The 16,406-nt window shown below is 38.5% G+C and overlaps 1 protein-coding gene across 3 annotated transcripts in view; it reads left to right on the top strand.

Annotated features, from left to right (window-relative positions):
• The window catches only part of ARHGAP5 (Rho GTPase activating protein 5), a 77,265-nt gene that overhangs the window by 49,184 nt on the left and 11,675 nt on the right, over positions 1-16,406 (top strand). For all 3 annotated transcript variants that reach the window (XM_074996870.1, XM_074996868.1, XM_074996869.1), the window contains exons 5-7: positions 6,968-7,045; positions 9,400-9,531; positions 12,198-12,303. In XM_074996870.1, coding sequence (XP_074852971.1) covers positions 6,968-7,045; positions 9,400-9,531; positions 12,198-12,303 — 316 coding nt within the window. The remainder of the gene's footprint in view (positions 1-6,967; positions 7,046-9,399; positions 9,532-12,197; positions 12,304-16,406) is intronic.

Here is a 16,406-nt window from a genome sequence, read left to right as displayed (position 1 = left end):
ATTCCAATCCCTCTATTATATGAGGACTTCAAAAGGGAAACAGATTATCTAAATTTGTACTCTGTGGATTAAGAGTTCTAATCCCAACCTCACTCTTTTGCAATAGTTCCTTCCTTGGAAGCAGGAGAAACTTCAGTGAATGAATTGTGTCACATTCTTGTTTGATATGAACCACCTTCTGCCTGCATTTGAGCCTTTTCAATATGGCATAAAACAGTAAGTGCTTTGAGATGTAGTCTCTTGTTGGTACCTAGGTTACCTTTCACTGGGGAGAGGAACAGTTTTGCTCTTTATCCTGTTCTGTCTTGGTCACTTCACCTTGGCATGGTCTTTAGCTTTCTATCCAGTACTTAGGGGCTGCTAGTTACATAACGTGACAGAGATTTCTTTCTTGTTAATTGTTTGCCATGGAGTGGCCATTGCTTACAGATGCCTGCCATATTTACAAATGTCCACTTTGATGCCTGGGCTGACTGACGAGGTTAGGACAGACATCACAGAATAACTTTGGAAATAATAAGGTGAGAAGTCCGCCTGCGCAAATACAGAAGGGGGTAGAGGCAAGCCTGAAAGTGATGTATCCTGATTTGACAGCACATATACATTACAGAGGACAGAACTATATCACTAACGCTGGTGAGGGCATCACAGAAAGTAAGTCAGAAATTAGTTCTTATGTATTATCCAAGATCTTGAAGGGCACATATTTTGAAGTATACAATAACATACATTTCAGATATATATAATATCTCTTCAAAGTCAAAGTAATGGAAATTATGTAAAGAAGTGAACACAATTCTAAACATGGGTGTCAGTGTCTGTTTTCATTGTAGTTAGTGTTGTACTGCTCTCCCCCATCTGTAGCCAAACACCTGATAGAGTGGGTGCAGTCAGACTAATCTTCATATTTGAGAGAGTCATCCTTTAATAAAATAAATGCGTTGGCACCTCCTCTAGGATATCTGCAGGGAAAGTGAGGTTGCTGTTTGTCTTGTTAAATTAGTAGAAATCTGTCCATTTTCAGCAGGGTGAACACACTGTAAGACACAAGACACCGAATAACCATGCTGCTTACCATGCTAGAGGGCTTATTAGTGATTGGTTAATGTACACAATTTTAGCACTTGCAAATATAGAACTGATAATTCAACATTACATGAAGCTCTCCTTGTTTTTTTTGAAATGTTTCAGCTTATTCGCACTACTGCATACTGAAACATCTTAATATTCACTGTAAATTGTTTCTTTAGTGCAGTTAGATTACTTTAAAATTGCCAGGTTCTGTTTTTTGTAATAGTTTGTAAATGCTACTCTTTCTAGAAATTAAAAAGCTTAAATTAAAAATGTCTGCTCTTCTACATTTATCATTTGTATGGATGAACTCAATATGAAATTTCAATGTCTTGAATAAGTGATTTGTTTTATTTTTACCCCTTGAAAAATAAAATTATTCAGATTCTTTGCCCATAAATTACTGGTACTTAATTTTACTCTATGGGTTCATACCAATGGTTGCTTTAATTCCGTATAGTCTGACATGTCTAATTATAGCACAACCTTAGATTATATTAATTTACTTTGAAGCAGAGAGTACCTTTTTATTGTATGTTTATACAGCACGTAAATAGTCTGGTAAGTGTTGGAAAAACTCTCATCACATAATTAAAGATTATATTATGCATATACACTAGTATGACAAATTAATGTAATTCTTTTCCTCATGCCAGAGAGCTTGACTTTGCAATCATAATATTTTAACATAGCTTTTTGTATGTGAGCTCCTAATTTTTTCTTAAAAGAAATCAGAAAGAAAAGATCATATGAGAATCAAATTGACCCTTACTTGAATCATGAGCAGAGCTGAAACATTCATATCCACAGCACAGACTTTTGTCACTTGAGCCAACAATACAACTGACGCCACTTTTGGTCTACCACCTTCTGTATGGACCAGCCACTAGAAGGGCACAAAACATTCACTTTGCTAGTGGTTTTTTGCAATTTCTGGCTGACAGTAGATGAAGGGCATGACTCAAGTTTGAGTTTGATTTCATGTCCTCAAAGTGTGCTCTGCTGGGCACAGGCTCTTCTGATCCTGTCTCCTTCAGCCTCCTGTGCGAGTTTTCTCTGTCCCACCCCTGCTTTTTATCTTAATCTATTGCCCTAACTAGACAGTGGTATTCTCCATTCAGTCCTTGTCCAACCTCTTCAGCTCAGATTTTCCCATCTGGGCCAAGGGTTCTTTATCTAGTCTTTTCATCCAAGTCCCACTCCTTATCCTAGTTCTTCCTCTTTCTACTTCAAGATGGTCAAATACTTTGAGACCCTGTTTTTATTTGCCTTTCCAAACTTTAATTGTCTGATAAGAAATTTTCCTAGACAGGTGGCTGCTTTGAGCTATGTTTTGTTCTTAATGTTTCAACACATCCTTTTCAGCCATTTCTTGGAATGAATTTAGGGGAAATAGGTTGGCTTGCCAGTGTTAACATTCTTGCAGCTGCTAAAATGAGATGCTCCAGTGCTGCTTTGTGAGATTTTTTTCCCCCAAAAGCAAAAATCAAGTGTAACTGTGCTTCTAATTTATGTGCTTTTGAAAATCCCATCCTCCACATTTTGAAGTAGCAACTTGAAATTTGGTGGGATTAGTGCTGACATCAGATATGTTTTTTGCTGTCCCTGTGGAAATGTACCCAGATTTGCCCAAAATCTAAATTTACGGAAATCAGTCTAACACGTTTGGTAGAGATTAGTAAGCAGCTCAAATCTCAGAACGTTGTCTTGCTGGGCAGAGACGAACTTCTCTTTCAGTTACTTCTCTAGACAGGTGGACAATGATATGATGCCTGTGACAAGCACTGAGAACAAGGAGACACTTGTGTGTGCTCTCAGCACTCATGCTGGTATTCAGGCAGTGAAAGAACATGGCTTTAGTATAGATCCCTGAGGATTAGAGATGGGGGACAAGAAATTAGTGCAGGTGCAGACTGAGAAGGATAGGATCAGATGTGGTGCAGGCTTGATGGGAAGAGAATAGGAGCAGGGTAGAAGAGATTAGAGGGGACGGGTAGGATAGGAGGTGTAGAATTGTAGGAGCCCAAAACAGAGGGAGACTGAGTGATAGGACAGAATGAAAGAGGGATGTAGCAGGGGACTGGAACTGAAGGGGGAAAAGCTGGCTTTTTGCTGCTTAGTCTGCTCCTTACTGCCTTTGATTCCCACTTGGTTATAATAGAAGTTAAGTTGAGTGAAGGATTTCAGTCTACAGAAAATACCTGATTTTATGGTGTGGAAGAAAGATTGAATTGGGACAGAGATGTCAGTAGTAACTCACTAGAATTATATTAATCATCTTAAGAAGATCCAATATTATGTTACTGATCTATAAATATTTTGCTGAATTGCTTTTCCACTTTTTTTTTAAGAGAATCTCACAGCAACTCTTTCTACAGTATAATCATCACCAGTCCTGATATATGCTTAAAAATTGGATCAATCTGTGTGGCTCAAGGTTGTAAAAAACTTAATTTCCTGAGTGCTGTATTGAAATGGACCTAACCCTTAGTGTAGACTCAGCTAGATTGACAGAAGAATGTTTTTGTCAGTCTAGCTAACACCTCTTAGGGGGATTCATTGCATTGATGGGAAAAAATGTTTCATTTGTGCAGTAAGTATCTATGCTCTGGTGCTTCAACTGCTGTGTTGTAGCGGTACCTCTCTAGCATCTGTAGTATAGACCAGTGTTTCTTCTAATTTTTTTCCATCCATGAGCAGAATAATATTTTAGATATTCACTGAGGTATGTGCAGATGTGCACCTCCAATAAAAACACATGCTGCTGGCTGTGGGTGGCTGTGGTCACTCTGCTGATCAGCTGGATTGCCTCTGTATGTCTCTTGCATGGCTGCTCGAGCACTTTGCTTACAGGGAACGCTGGTGTATACATACTCCTAAACTTCTGAAGTTAGGCATTGTACTAAGTTCATTAATGCCAGTTTAAGGACACTAATCATCAATATTCAAGTGTTTAGGAGAAGTTGTGGTCTTATGGTCTTTTTTTGGGGTCACTTTATCTACAGATGTAGACAGAGAGAGGCCAGTGTCCAGCGAGGAGAATTCCCACACTCAGTAGGTGGGATGAGCAGAGGAGCGGTTAGTATATAAAATAAAAAAAGTAAGTTGGAGGAATGCTTAAACTTATGAATGGGTAGTACTTTTTTTGTGCCGGTACTGCGTATCTGCACCTTGGTAGCCCCAGTCGTGGGGTAGGAGGGTGGGGAGCTGGCTGAGTACTGGTTCCTACTTTTTTTTTTTCCCCCTAACCAAAAAAGTAAATAAAAGCCCTGTACATGGGGGAAAATAGCAGCTGGGGCACACGCAAGTTAGTTGTCTGATAAAGCTGGGAAAACAGTGGTATCTGTGTATCCAGTAAAGGACAGGATGCAAATTACAACTGAACTAGACCAGATACCAAATAAGATCATGGAGGTCAATTCTGCAAATTCAGAAAGATGTTAGCTTAAGGTGTTAAATGAAAAGAGTATTTAGCCAAGAATAAAAACTGCAACACAGAGGCTCATTCAAGAGGTGACCATGTGTGATCCCCTCCCTAAACAGCATAATCTAATTAGGTCCAGTATGTGAAGAGCAGGTAACCTACCAAAAATAATGGTGAAACTGCACTCTACAGAAAGAGATTTCAATAAAATGAGATGGGTAGTCCAAGTGGCCCCAAACTGAAAAGAAAAGGAGGTAAAATCCCTGGCTGTAGCTTGGATGGTACCAAGAAAAACATAAATAGTCACAGAAGGTATGTATTCTGCTGAACAGTAAGGAAATCAAGAAAGCAAGGAGGAACCCATTATGGCTAAATAGCAGACAGAAATTATTTAAAATTTATTTATATAACTATTAGGAAGCCAATAAACAGTAGCACAAATTATAGCATGTGTTAAGAAAGAATAAAATTAGGCCAAAATGGAGTTTGAAGAGCAAATAGGTAAATGTGCAAAAACAAGCAATAGATTTTTTTTTTAAAAATATATCAGAATGAGAGAGCTTATCAAAACAATCTGTGGATCTGCTGGATCATCACTGATTAAGGGGAGCAAACAATGAAGATAAGGATGTTGCTGAGAAGCTAAGTGACTTTTTTCTTCTTAGCAGTATTTACCACCAAAGGTGTTGGGAAGATTCCTATCCAAGCATGCTTTCACGTGATTAGATGTTTTTAGAGGTTGAGGTGGTAGAGCAAACTGGTAATTTACAAGTTGATCTGGCTTCAAACTCAGATAGTACATCCAGGAATTCTGAAGTCACTTACATAATTCATCTGCTTACAAAAAATACATTTTTTTCCCAAAATGTATGCTTTCCTAGTGGATTGGAAGGCAGCAAATACTGCATCCATAAAAAGGCATCGTAGTGATCTAAAGAATTGTAGAACTGTTAACTTTACATCTGTGCATGGCATGTTCATCATTTGGCACCTAAATTATCAAATATCTGCAAGATCTTGGTCTACTAACATCTAATCAGCGTGGATTTTGCAAAGAAAAATCATCTCTCTTCTGAACATATCAGTATAAGTAGTGGATGGAGAAGTAGATGACATAATAGATATGCAGCACTTTCTCAAACTTTGTAATTCTGCAAAAGTCTACTAAAGAAGCTAAGTAGACAAAGAAAGGCAAACTATTGCCTTTGATCAAAAATTGACTAGGAGACAGAGCAAAGAGTAGGTTAAAATGGTCAATTTTAAGTGTGGTAGGTTTAATAGATGGGTGTCTTCATTCCATATCTGCTGTTTAATACATTTATTAGTGGTCTGGCAAAAGGGGTGGAAAGTGTGTAGAGAGGTGGCAAAACTTACATAGGATACAAAGGACTTGAGCAGACTTTAAGGAACTACAGACACACAAAGCTAAGTGAATAGGCAATATGACGACAAACAGAATTTCCCATCATCAAATGCAAAGTAATGCGCATTAGAAGGGAAAAATTGTAAACTACTTTTCCCTTTTACAGTGTTCTAAAACAACTTTAGCAGACCAAAAAAGTAATTTTATTATCTCTAGTGACTGCTTAATAAAGATATGTAATGTGTAGCTATGGTGAAAAAGCCTACAAGATATTAGGCTACTCAAGGAATGGAGGATAATCTTGCAAACATACTCTTTTTTTAAATACAATCAGTTCTTCAGCCTCAGCTGGAATACTTCTGTGGTACTTGTCACCCCAACGTAAAAGGGTATTATAGAACTAGATCAGGTTTAAAGAAGGCTGATAATGATCAAAGACCTGAAAAACTCTCAAAAATAGGTATTGTTTTCCTTCGAAAGGAGATGAATAAGAAGGAGCATGATAAAAGTATAAAAATGATATGATAAATGTATAGAGGAGGTAGATCAGAGGCGTCTGCTCTCTCTCCTCTCTCTCTCAACTAAGAACAAGGACAAGTTTGGTGAAATTTAAAATATGGAAAATTCGAAACCAATAAAAGGAAATAGTGTTAATGTGTTTAAACTATGGAACAATTTACCACAGGAAGTTGTTGAACTAAAGAATTTAGCACAGTTCAAAAACAGATTATATAGTTACACAGATATGAATAACCAAAGTTGTTGATGATGCATTTAGAAATATTAAAAATTGTCTTCCTGTTTAAGCAAATCTCTGATTATTAAGTCTAATTCTTGTTTCTCAGCTAGTGCAGAGGTTATTCCATATGTGGTTTATGCAGGCATTTATTCAGGGTATTGGACTAGATGAAGCATTATTTTGGAACAATATGGTAACTCCTGTATTAATTACTTGGCAAATTATTTTGAATGAATTTATGTGCAGAACACAATAATTGCTTCTTTTCATATGGGAATGAATAATTATGTACATTGTGTCCATCTGACTTTTACACTGTGAAATAGTCTTGTGTTTAAAAATGTTGTTTATATTTTATTTCCCCAACCAGGGCTAAGCACCGAAGGCCTCTATCGTGTCAGTGGGAATAAAACTGATCAAGACAATATTCAGAAGCAGTTTGATCAAGGTGATTATAGCTGTTTTTCCTGGTACTGCAAAAAATCTTTTCTCCAGAACTTTTCTTAATAGCTGTTTTTGGAAGGATATTGATGTTCAGTATTGGTCACTCTCGAGCATTGTGCTGTTATAAGTTAAATATTATTCATAAAAGCTCAGGTGCTATGTTCTCGAATTCCTTTAGACTGATCAAATGAATGTCATTAGTTCTTTGTTCTACTTCTGAAAGTGTATATTCCCTTTACTATTCCTGAAGTGGAACACTGACCTTAGAAGTGAAGGAAACCTACTTCAGTTCTGAATGCTTGTCCATGGGAGTTTAATACAGCTTAACCAATCTACTGTAAATTGGTATTTTTAGTTAGTTTGGGTTAAGTTTCCTAAGCATTCCCATATGAAGAAGCCCTTAATATTTGCGAAGACTCCAAGAGCATTCCTGCCTCTTAAGGGGCAGTAGTCCGATACAGAATGTCAATTAGATGAACTGCTAGTCTGATTTAGGATATCATTTCCTATGTTCTGACTTACACTTCTCAATATTAATGTCCAAAATATATTTTTTCCTAGCTTAAATGTTGCATTTCTGGGTAAATATTTATATTTATTAGTTTGTGTTCTAATTCAAAAGCAAGATGTATGATTGATTGGCATTCTGTTACTTTAGTGAATTATATTTTGAGTTATTAAAATGTTAAATTTAAGTAGTCCATTTACACTATAGCATAGAACCTTTAATCATCTGGTAAGAATGTATTTGTATGCAAATAGCGCATTGTGTTTTAATCTGGATCTCCAAGGGAAGATGTCTATTATTATGACTATTATTTCTCTCAACTTCACCTGGTATTATATTGCCACAGTCATTCAGTAATGTATCTAGAAACATCCTGTCTGACCTGGATTCCCACAGCTGGATTGATGCAATGCAGTGAAATTCGTCATAGACGATAGTAAGAGTAAACTTTTTTTGCCACATTGAAGCCAGCATCTTCCATACAGAATATCTGAAAATTAAAATCTATGTCTTTCAAACACATTAGTGCCAGATGTGAACTTTGAAAGAGAGTTCTAGTCAAAATGTCCCTTTTTATTTTTTGTTGAAAAATTAATCTTATAATGGTGTATGGTTTTGTAAGTATTTGCATGCGGCCTCTAGAAATGTGGCTTTTCCTTTTCTAAACGTTTAAAAGTGCACTGCATGGCTTTACGTTCTTTAAATTTAAAGAGTGAAAATAGTTACAGTTTTAATTAAGGTCCTGGAATTTTTTAAAGTCAGCAGAGGAGTAAGTGGGTACATACAATCACTGCCCTATTTCTTTCTTACCATATCTTAAAGCACCTCAAATAGTGCTGAATGGCCAAGACCACAGGAGTTCAATGTGTGTGTAGAGAAACAAGTGAAGGAAGTACAGTTCAAGAGTTTGATTCAGTTGTATTGGTTGGTAAATCAGTGAATCAGATAGAGTTTAAAGGTTAGCTCAGTGGTTTGAGCATTGGCCTTATAAACCCCAGGTTGTGAGTTCAGCCCTTGAGGGGACCATTTAGAGGTTAGGGATTGTGATAGAAGTCCTCCTGTGAGTTCAGGGGACTGAACTCGATGACCTCTCAAGGTCCCTTTTAGTTCTATGAGATAGGTATAAGGTTAGCAAACAGAATTAATTAATTTGTTACTGCTTCTGCTGTGTAGGTACATTGGAGGATTTACTCCATTTTGATTTCATTTGGATAAGAGTGATTGCAGGCATATATTTGCCTAGTAATGGAGTGTTTCAGTGTTAGTTTTTCCAATAGAATGTTGGATGATATATCCTTTTTTATAGCACAGATACGTCTTAAAAACAAGATGGCTATGTCTGCACTTACAAAAAACTTCGAAATGGGCATGCTAATGGCTAAATCGAAGAATATTAATGAGGCACTGAAATGAATATTTGGTTCCTCATTAGCATGCTGCCGGCCTCAGCACTTCGAAATGGCCACGGTTCACTCGCTTGCGACTTGTCTACATGGGGGTCCTTTTCGAAAGGACCCTGCCAACATCAAAATTCCCTTATTCCTAGGAAGCAAATTAATTATTCCTAGGAATAAGGGGATTTTGATGTTGGCAGGGTTCTTTCAAAAAGGACCCCCGTGTGGACGATCTGCAGGTGAGTGAACTGCGGCACTTTAGAAGTGCCATGGCTGGTGGCATGCTAATGAGGCTCTGAATATTCATTTCAATGCCTCATTAGTATTCTTCGATTTGGCCATTGGCATAGCCATTTCGCAGTTTTTTTGTAAGTGTAGACATGACCGATATGTTCAGTAACAGCTGTTGGTTTTGCCTATACTACTAATAAATTGCTGTTTCGTTTTGTCTTACAGATCATAATATCAACCTAGAATCTATGGAAGTGACAGTAAATGCTGTGGCAGGGGCTCTTAAGGCTTTCTTTGCAGATCTACCAGATCCTTTAATACCTTATTCTCTACATCCAGAGTTGGTAGAAGCATCAAGTAAGTGTGAATCTTGTCGTCTTTTGATAACCCACACAAGGTAATCATTTTATAGGTTTTAAATTAATTTTATATTGACATGAGTTGTTATGAAACTGAATTTTTTAAAAAATAAATTGTTACTCTTGGCCATGTCTGTGAAGTTTTAAAATGACACAATTCAAAGTGAATGAACATTGTTATGTAATAATGTGAACCTTTAATGCACATCTTAGAACAAATTGATTTTGTTATTTGTCTTATTTGGAGAACCCATTGAATTGAAAGAATTAGCTTTGTACAATTCTGTAATCCAGTTGAAGATCATGGAAGCCCTTTGAAATTAATAGTAATAGGCAGGCATACATGAAATAAATATTCTGTTCAGAAAGGTTATAAGTTACGAGTATTTAGTACTCTTCCTACTTGGGGATTTTTCCCAATTCTTTAAAGATTTAAAAAAAATGAGTCAGGGTTAAATCTGTTTACTTTTTTATATGTTTCATATACTTGCAGCTGCTAAGCATAAATTCTATGGATCTCCCCCCCCATTAAAGGCCTCCTTCCTTTGAATCAGATTAGGACAGTGAATTGGATTGCAGCAAACTGTTCCATAAACCTAAGCCAGTGTTACATATTTTTGCAGGGTGGAACTATGATACAAATAGTATTGTTTTCTTGTCCAAAACATGATGATATATTTATCGCACTAAATATGGACACTTAGTACAGAACACCAGCTGGATTAGTTTACCTTTCAAGACCAGTATAGTTGTACATGTTGATTTTTTCGTGAGTGACATCTTTAAATAGTTTATTTACAGGAAAAGCTGTTAGTGGTTTTAATTCTTAATATTTTAGTTGGTTTACTTGATTAATAGAACTAAAGTCAAATGTTACAGATTTCTGTTAATTATTAAATGTTTCAAAATTGCTGCAGAATGACAGTCGCAATGTGGGAAGAGTTTTAATGCTCTTTGGCCTGCATGTCAAATTTATTTTTAGTAATAAAATCATGTAGATAATATTTTAAGGAACTGTATGCCAAATGACACTAACTCAACAGAAGGTGTGAGCATGGAATAAAAGAGCAGAGTGCAAAATGTATAGCTTGTTCTAGAAATGTTTTTGTTCTTGATGTACCAACACTAGTAGTAGTTTTCAGCAATTAAAAAGGCATTCCTAGAGAGGCTTATTACAAGAAGGCATATTGCCATCCGCTATTAGGTTTGCAGATGTTTTGGGTTTAGTGGAAACTCCCTGATGCTTACAAATTGTATAACGGTAGCATTGTTTTGATGCTGGGTAACAGAGTATTTGTTGCTTTTTTTTCTTTTTTTTAATTAAACATTTGAAATCAAAAGGATAAGGGGAAATGTTATGTACACTAAGAGTAAAATTGAAGGATCTAAGAACTGGTTTTTTGATAAAGTCTAACACCATCTAAATAAGTCTCTTCTTCACATTGACAAAAACTGAGCTCCTGGCCCTAAACACATTTCAATGGCAGTCCCTTTTAAGCTGTAAAATAGCATTGCTCCTTTTAGCAATATCATTTGGCTGTTTGATTCCACCTCTTTTTCAATTTTTAAAATCAAGAAAATTCCACATGTATATCTTCGTAGGCTACCCAGAGAAATGCATAACAACATCCATTGTGTTCCAGTTCTTCAGGTTTGATTCAATCCTCATTTTAAGAAATTAACGCAGTTTTGTCAAACTGACCTGTCTTAGAGAGCTGAGAGGAATCTTCAGTCCTTCTGCTCCAATTGCAATTTTAGCAGTACTAAAACTGCCAGTTCTGTTACTCTTGCTGGGAGCCACAAAATATCTCCCAAGCATCAGCCAAAGAGGATACCTTAGTCATATCCCTTCTGAGACAATTTGGACCCATTCCCATGGTTCTGTGTTACCACTACCTTAAACTTTCCTGATGTTCTAGCTATTCTATCTAACTGCTAAGAACTCTCGCTCACATTGCAAACTTACTTCAAATAATCTCTGCAGCTGCTGTTTACAAAGGTTTGAATAACCTTTGATTGCTACCCATGCAGAAAAATTAGCCTATGTACATTGTACTTTTAATAGTCCATAGAAGGCTTCCCTGTAAAGTTACTCTCTAGACTGTTGTCCATACTTACTCTTTAAAATTTTAATGTTATTTTCTGCTAGTTACCACCTCTTTATTGAGTGGTTTTAAAATCCTGTCTCTCCCAGGCTCAATAATGTTATTTGATCAGTTGGTCTAGTTGACAGGCTTAATACACTGTCAATTAACTGGATGTGAATCATATATTTGAAATTTCCCAAAATTTGGAGTTGTTCTATCTGAATAAAAGTCCTATAAAGTATTTTTAATCCTAATAATTTGACAAGAAATCTGACTGATAAATGGGTTACTAATCGTTTCGCAAGGCAGCTAAGAAACATTAAAATGGTTTTTCCAACATTAAACACAGATAAATAATTTCATCAGGCACAGTCTGTGTTCTACCTATGACAGAAAATCAAAACGATACAGTAGTTCATCTCAGTGAACATGCTACTTGAGGAATTGTACCAAATGCTGTTTCTCACATTGGCTTTCCTTTCCTTTCCGGTACTGATGCTTTATCTGTCCTTATATACAAATGAGAAAAAAATTGCAGCACCATTTGTAAAGGTTTGTTTTGCTATTATCTCTGCAGAGATCTTAGATAAGACCGAACGACTGCATGAGTTAAAAGAAATTGTGAAGAAATTCCATCCTGTGAACTATGATGTCTTCAAATTTGTAATAACTCATCTAAACAGGTTTGGTAGTTTTACTACTAAAAATCTATTTAATTACTGAAAATTTTGCATGAGTGAGGCCAAAAAAAATCCATGAAAGTAGATTTGAAATATAAATAAATTTATAAAGAAATGAGTTCATAGTTTGTATAATTACTTTGCCTTGCAGTAATTGCTTATTAATATAACTTATTGAAGTCGTGCAATCTGACACTATCACTATTTTGTGGGATGCAAGAAATTTTTCTCTACCTTGAGTGAATCTCTGTTGAAGAGACAGCTGCTTGCAACAGTTGCAGATCTGGGAGTTCTTCAATTAAAATTCTTCACAAAACCGTATGCTTTACTGAATAATACTAAAATGCAATGAGGGTTAATCTACTCTCATGTAGATTGCAGCCTGGATCAGTAAGGGGTTTGTGTCATGTCCTGCCCCTTAAATAGTGTGATGCTGTGGCTCACAAACTGGAGGCTAATAGCTAAGAGACAAGCATTCACTATTGTGAGTTTCTGTGTTGTGGAGCTGTGGTTACTACTTCAAAGGATCACGGAAGGTTAGGATTAGAAGAGACCACAGGAGGTGATTTAGCAGGACTAATCCCCATGAAACCATTTTAGCTAAGACTTTGTCAAGCCTGACCTTAACTAGTGGTGTTGCTGGTTAACTGGTAAGCTTCACTCTGAACAGATGAGGCTTATTGGTTACAGTTAACCAGTAGGGCTGGAGTAGTCCTCCCGCCTGCTGTAGGCAGGAGGTTGCACTAGTCCTGTGAGACTGCTTTTGGGTGGAGGTCTTCCCACATGCTCAGAGTAGTGCCTGTCTGCAGTGGCCTTGTCCGGGAGCTCCAAGGGCAGGGCTGCTCCAGCCCAGCTGGAACAACCTCTGTCAATGGCAGCCTGACTGAGGAGGGGGCTGGAGAGGCTGCTGCAGCCCAGCTTTTGTGCACTTCCCTGAGCTTCTGCTTGTAAGGCATGTGCCCCAACCCCTTAATCTTTCTTGGGATAGATGCAACTGTAACTTCTATTTCAGTGTATGCATACCCAGTTTACAGGAGGTAAAAACTTTGTGTTGCTGTATCCACAGAATCATAGGGCTGGAAGGGACCTCAGGTAGTCATCTAGTCCAGCCCCTGCTTCATGTAGGATCAACACCCACTAAGTCATCCCAGCTAGGACCTTGTCAAGCTGGGACGTGAAAACCTCTAGGGATGGAGAATCCACCACCTCTCTAGGCAATGCATTCCAGTGCTTCACCACCCTCCTGGTGAAGTAGTTTTTCCTAATATCCAACCTACACCTCTCCCTCTTTAACTTCAGACCATTACTCCTTGTTCTGCCATCTGACACCACTGAGAACAGTTTCTCACCCTCCTCTTTAGAGCTCCCCTTCAGGAAGTTGAAGGCTACTATTAAATCACCCCTAAGTCTTCTCTTCAATAAATTAAATAAGCCCAAATCCCTCAGCCTCTCTTCATAGGTCTTGCGCTCAAGCCCCTTAATCGTTTTTGTTGACCTCTGCTGAACCTGCTCCAGCGTGTCCACATCCTTTTTATACTGGGGGGCCCAAAACTGGACACAATATTCCAGATGTGTCCTCACCAGTGCCAAATAGAGGGGAACAGGAGCTTCTCTAGATCTGCTTGAAATGCTCCTCCTAATGCACCCTAATATGCCATTAGCCTTCTTGGCTACTAGGCACACTGTTGACTCATATCCAGCCTTTCATCCACTATAACCCCTAGGTCCCTTTCCGCTGTACTGCTGTTTAACCAGTCGGTCCCCAGCCTATAACAGTGCTTGTGATTCTTCCGTCCTAAGTGCAGGACTCTACATTTCTCCTTGTTGAATTGCATCAGATTTCTTTTGGCCCAATCCTTCAATTTATCCAGGTCACTCTGGATCCTATCTCTACCGTGCAATGTAGCTACCTCTCCCCCCGCTTGGTGTCATCCGCAAACTTGCTAACCCCTCATCCAGGCCATTAATAAAGATGTTGAACAAAACCAGCCCCAGAACCAAGCCTTGGGACACTCCTCTTGAAAGCAACCACCATCCAGATATTGAGCCATTGACCACTACCCGTTGGCCCAATATCAAGCCAACTTTCTATCCATCTTGTAGTCCAAGGATCCAGTCCATATTTCCTTAACTTATGGACAAGAATGTTGTGGGAGACTGTATCAAAAGCTTTGCTGGAGTCAAGGTATGTCACATCCACTGGCTTCCCCATGTCCATAGAGCCTGTTACCTCATCATAGAAGTTAATCAGATTGGTGAGGCAGGACTTGCCCTTGGTGAATCCATGTTGGCTACTTTTGATCACTTTCCCCTCTTCCAAGTGCTCCAAAATGGATTCCTTGAGGATCCCCTCCATTATTTTCCCAGGGCTTTGAGGTAAGGCTGACTGGTCTATAGTTTCCTGGATTGTCCTTCTTTCCTTTTTTAAAGATGGGCACTACGTTTGCCTTTTTCCAGTCATCCGGGATCAATCCCAATCTCCAAGAGTCTTCAAATATAATGCCCAAGGCTCAGCAATGACATATGCCAATTCCCTCAGTACCCTTGGGTGCATTAAATCCAGACCCATGGATTTGTGTACATCTAGTTTTTCTAGATGGCTCATAACTTGTTCCTTCCCCACAGATGGCTGCCCTCCACCTTCATATACTGCACTATCTAGCACTGTAGTGCAGGAGTTGACTTTGTCCGTGAAGTCTGAGGCGAAAAAAGCATTGAGTACTTCAGCTTTTCTTAGAACATCTGTCACTAGGTTACTTCTTTCATCCACTAACGACTCCACACCTTCTCTGATAATATGCCTCCAGAAACCCTTCTTGTTATGCTTCACATCCCTTGCCAGCTGCAGTTCCAATTTTGCTTTCGCTTTCACCCGGCATTCTCCAGCCATATGTTTATATTCCTCCTTAGTCAACTGTCCACATTTCCATTTCTTGTATGCTTCCTTTTCGAGTTTAAGTTGACTAAGGGATTTCCCTGTTAAGCCAAGCTGGTTGCCTACCATGTTTGCATTTCTTACTATGCAGTGGGATGGTTTATTCCTGTGCCTGCAGTAAGATTTCTTTAAAATACTTCCAGTTCTCTTGAACTCTTTTTTCCCTTCATCTTTGTTTCCCAAGGGATCCTGCTCATTAGTTCTCTCAGGGAGTAGAAGTCTGCTCTTTTGAAATCAAGGGTCTGTATGTTACTGCTTACCCATCTTTCTTTTGTCCGCATCCTGAAATCTACTGTCTCATGGTCACTGCAGCCCAGGTTTCCACCTACTTCTATTTCTACTACTAGTTCTTCCCTGTTTGTGAGGGACATAACGATAGGCACGTACTCAGACTCTTGTTACCCTCATCCTTCCCCTGGCCATTAAAAGAGCATTGCAGTCCTGATCCACGCAGTTCTCTTTGACCACCTGTGGCTAGATTGAGAGGTCAGTATGGTGTTTTTCGCTTTATGCTTTCAGTTTCAATTTCTAAGGAAAGTTTCTTGTATATAGTAGCACTTAGGTTAAGTTTAGCATTAGTATAGTATTAGCTGGCTGCCCTGTGTGATGCACTGACCAGGATTTAAGCATTATCCATGATGTGGGGGCAGCAGTCTTGATAGTGATCCCCATGTATGGTTCTTGTGTCCTGGTCAAGGACGCACTAAACAGGGTTTAAAATAAAAAAAAGTAGATAAATTCATGGTCCATTAATAGCTATTAGCCAGGATGGTAAAGACTGATGTCTCTAGCCTCTGTTGTCCGAAGCTGGAGATGGATGGCAGGAGAGAGATTGTTACCTGTTCGGTTCACTACCTCTGGGGCACTTGGCATTGGCCTCTGTCAGCAGACAGGATACTGGGCTAGAGGAACCTTTGGTCTGACCCAGTATGGCTGTTACGTTTGTAAAGAGATGGGTACCATGTACAAGTCTGTCACAGTGAGGTTTCCAGTAAACACCTGAAGGAAATTCACTTAAATCAGGGCTTAAGTGCCAGATCAGCCATCATTTTCTGTTTGGCAAATGTTTCTGCTTCGTGCTTGGGCTCTGGCATTTCTCCAGAAGGAAGAGGGTTGTTTTCTCCTCTCTGGTAGGTGAGGCAGAGATCCCATTAAGTAAATCACGAGCATT

The sequence above is a fragment of the Carettochelys insculpta genome, chromosome 6, assembly GCF_033958435.1.
Source record: "Carettochelys insculpta isolate YL-2023 chromosome 6, ASM3395843v1, whole genome shotgun sequence".
Taxonomy (NCBI): domain Eukaryota; kingdom Metazoa; phylum Chordata; order Testudines; family Carettochelyidae; genus Carettochelys; species Carettochelys insculpta.
This window is presented reverse-complemented; position numbering and strand designations above follow the sequence as displayed.